Below are 1,411 nucleotides of genomic sequence, written 5' to 3' on the forward strand. Positions count from 1 at the left end.
TTAGAGAAGACGTTCATAGGCACAGAATTCTAAACTTAGAGAGGTTCCCTGGGGAACCGTCAGAAGAAGACAAAGTCCCACATCCTGACAGGAAATAGTCTCCATCTGCACCTGCCTCCGGGGCTGACTCTGATCAGTGGCTCCTGAGCGCCCCCTGCAGCTGATTCCCCCCAGCGTTCCTGCAGGGAGGTTTGTGTCTGGGCGCACAATGACTTCCCCTCACTGTGTCTCTTGCACAGTAATACACAGCCGTGTCCTCAGCTCTCAGGCTGTTCATTTGCAGATACAGCGTGTTCTTGGAATTGTCTCTGGAGATGGTGAATCGGCCCTTCACGGAGTCTGCGTAGTATGTGCTACCACCACTATAAATAACTGAGACCCACTCCAGCCCCTTCCCTGGAGCCTGGCGGACCCAGCTCATGTGGTAGCTACTGACGGTGAATCCAGAGGCTGCACAGGAGAGTCTCAGGGACCCCCCAGGCTGGACCAAGCCTCCTCCAGACTCCACCAGCTGCACCTCACACTGGACACCTGCAAACACAGAGACATTGGTTAGAAACTGCCACACATAACCAATGTTTCTCTCACTCATGTTGACTCACACTCAATATCTCTAGTTCTCCATGAATCACCTTTTAAAATAGCAACAAGGAAAACCCAGCTCAGCCCAAACTCCATGGTGAGTCGTCTGTGTTCAGTGCTGATCACCGAATGGAAACACCGCCGACTTCCAGTGCTGGGCTCCTCTCCCAGAGCTGCAGGGTCAGGGCTGGGCTGGTTTTCATCAGCAGAGGGAGGGCCCTATTTGCATGTCCCCCACTATATAGCAAGCTTTAGGGTGGGATATCTGAGGAGAGGGCCGGGCTCAGTGCAGATGAAGTGTCCTGGGGGAGATTGGTAGTAATTCCATCATTCAGGAAAATATAATTTTATATTACATGATTTTGCCTGGATTAACATTTAGCTCTCACAATCTGATTCTATTTTTACATATTTACACAATATATTTAAGGCAGGTTTCAATGTTACATTTTACAGGAGATAATTTACACAGAGAACACAGCAGTTGTGCAGTGTGTCTAAAATTACACATTTAAAAAAATGTAATCCTATTATCTGGGCCTGTGCTCTAACCACTGGAGTAGGCAGCTCCCCTGAGATAACTCCAGGGCAGCATGGACCATGCCTAGGGAAGTCTGCAGGATTCCCCATCTGTTATGACAACTTTCTGTAATTTACCTAAATATGCAGAGTGAACCATGGTTCATGTGTGTTTTCAGAAGTCAGTCATATTTCTTCTGTCAATATCAGTCTTTTTATTGCTCTGTTTTAGCAAAAATATTCATTTATTTCTTTGCTATTGCTTTATTCAAGTATAAAAATAAATAATTAATTCAAATTTATAGGGAAT

The 1,411-nt window shown here is 46.1% G+C and overlaps 1 gene segment (V, D, J or C); it reads right to left on the reverse strand.

Annotated features, from left to right (window-relative positions):
* Positions 1-750, reverse strand: LOC103785314 (immunoglobulin heavy variable 3-66-like). The segment is given in 2 exon segments: positions 1-531; positions 633-750. Coding segments are annotated over 2 exon segments (577 nt in total).
* Positions 751-1,411: the final 661 nt, after the last annotated feature.

This window comes from Pan paniscus, chromosome 15, assembly GCF_029289425.2.
Source record: "Pan paniscus chromosome 15, NHGRI_mPanPan1-v2.0_pri, whole genome shotgun sequence".
NCBI classification, from domain to species: Eukaryota; Metazoa; Chordata; class Mammalia; order Primates; family Hominidae; genus Pan; species Pan paniscus.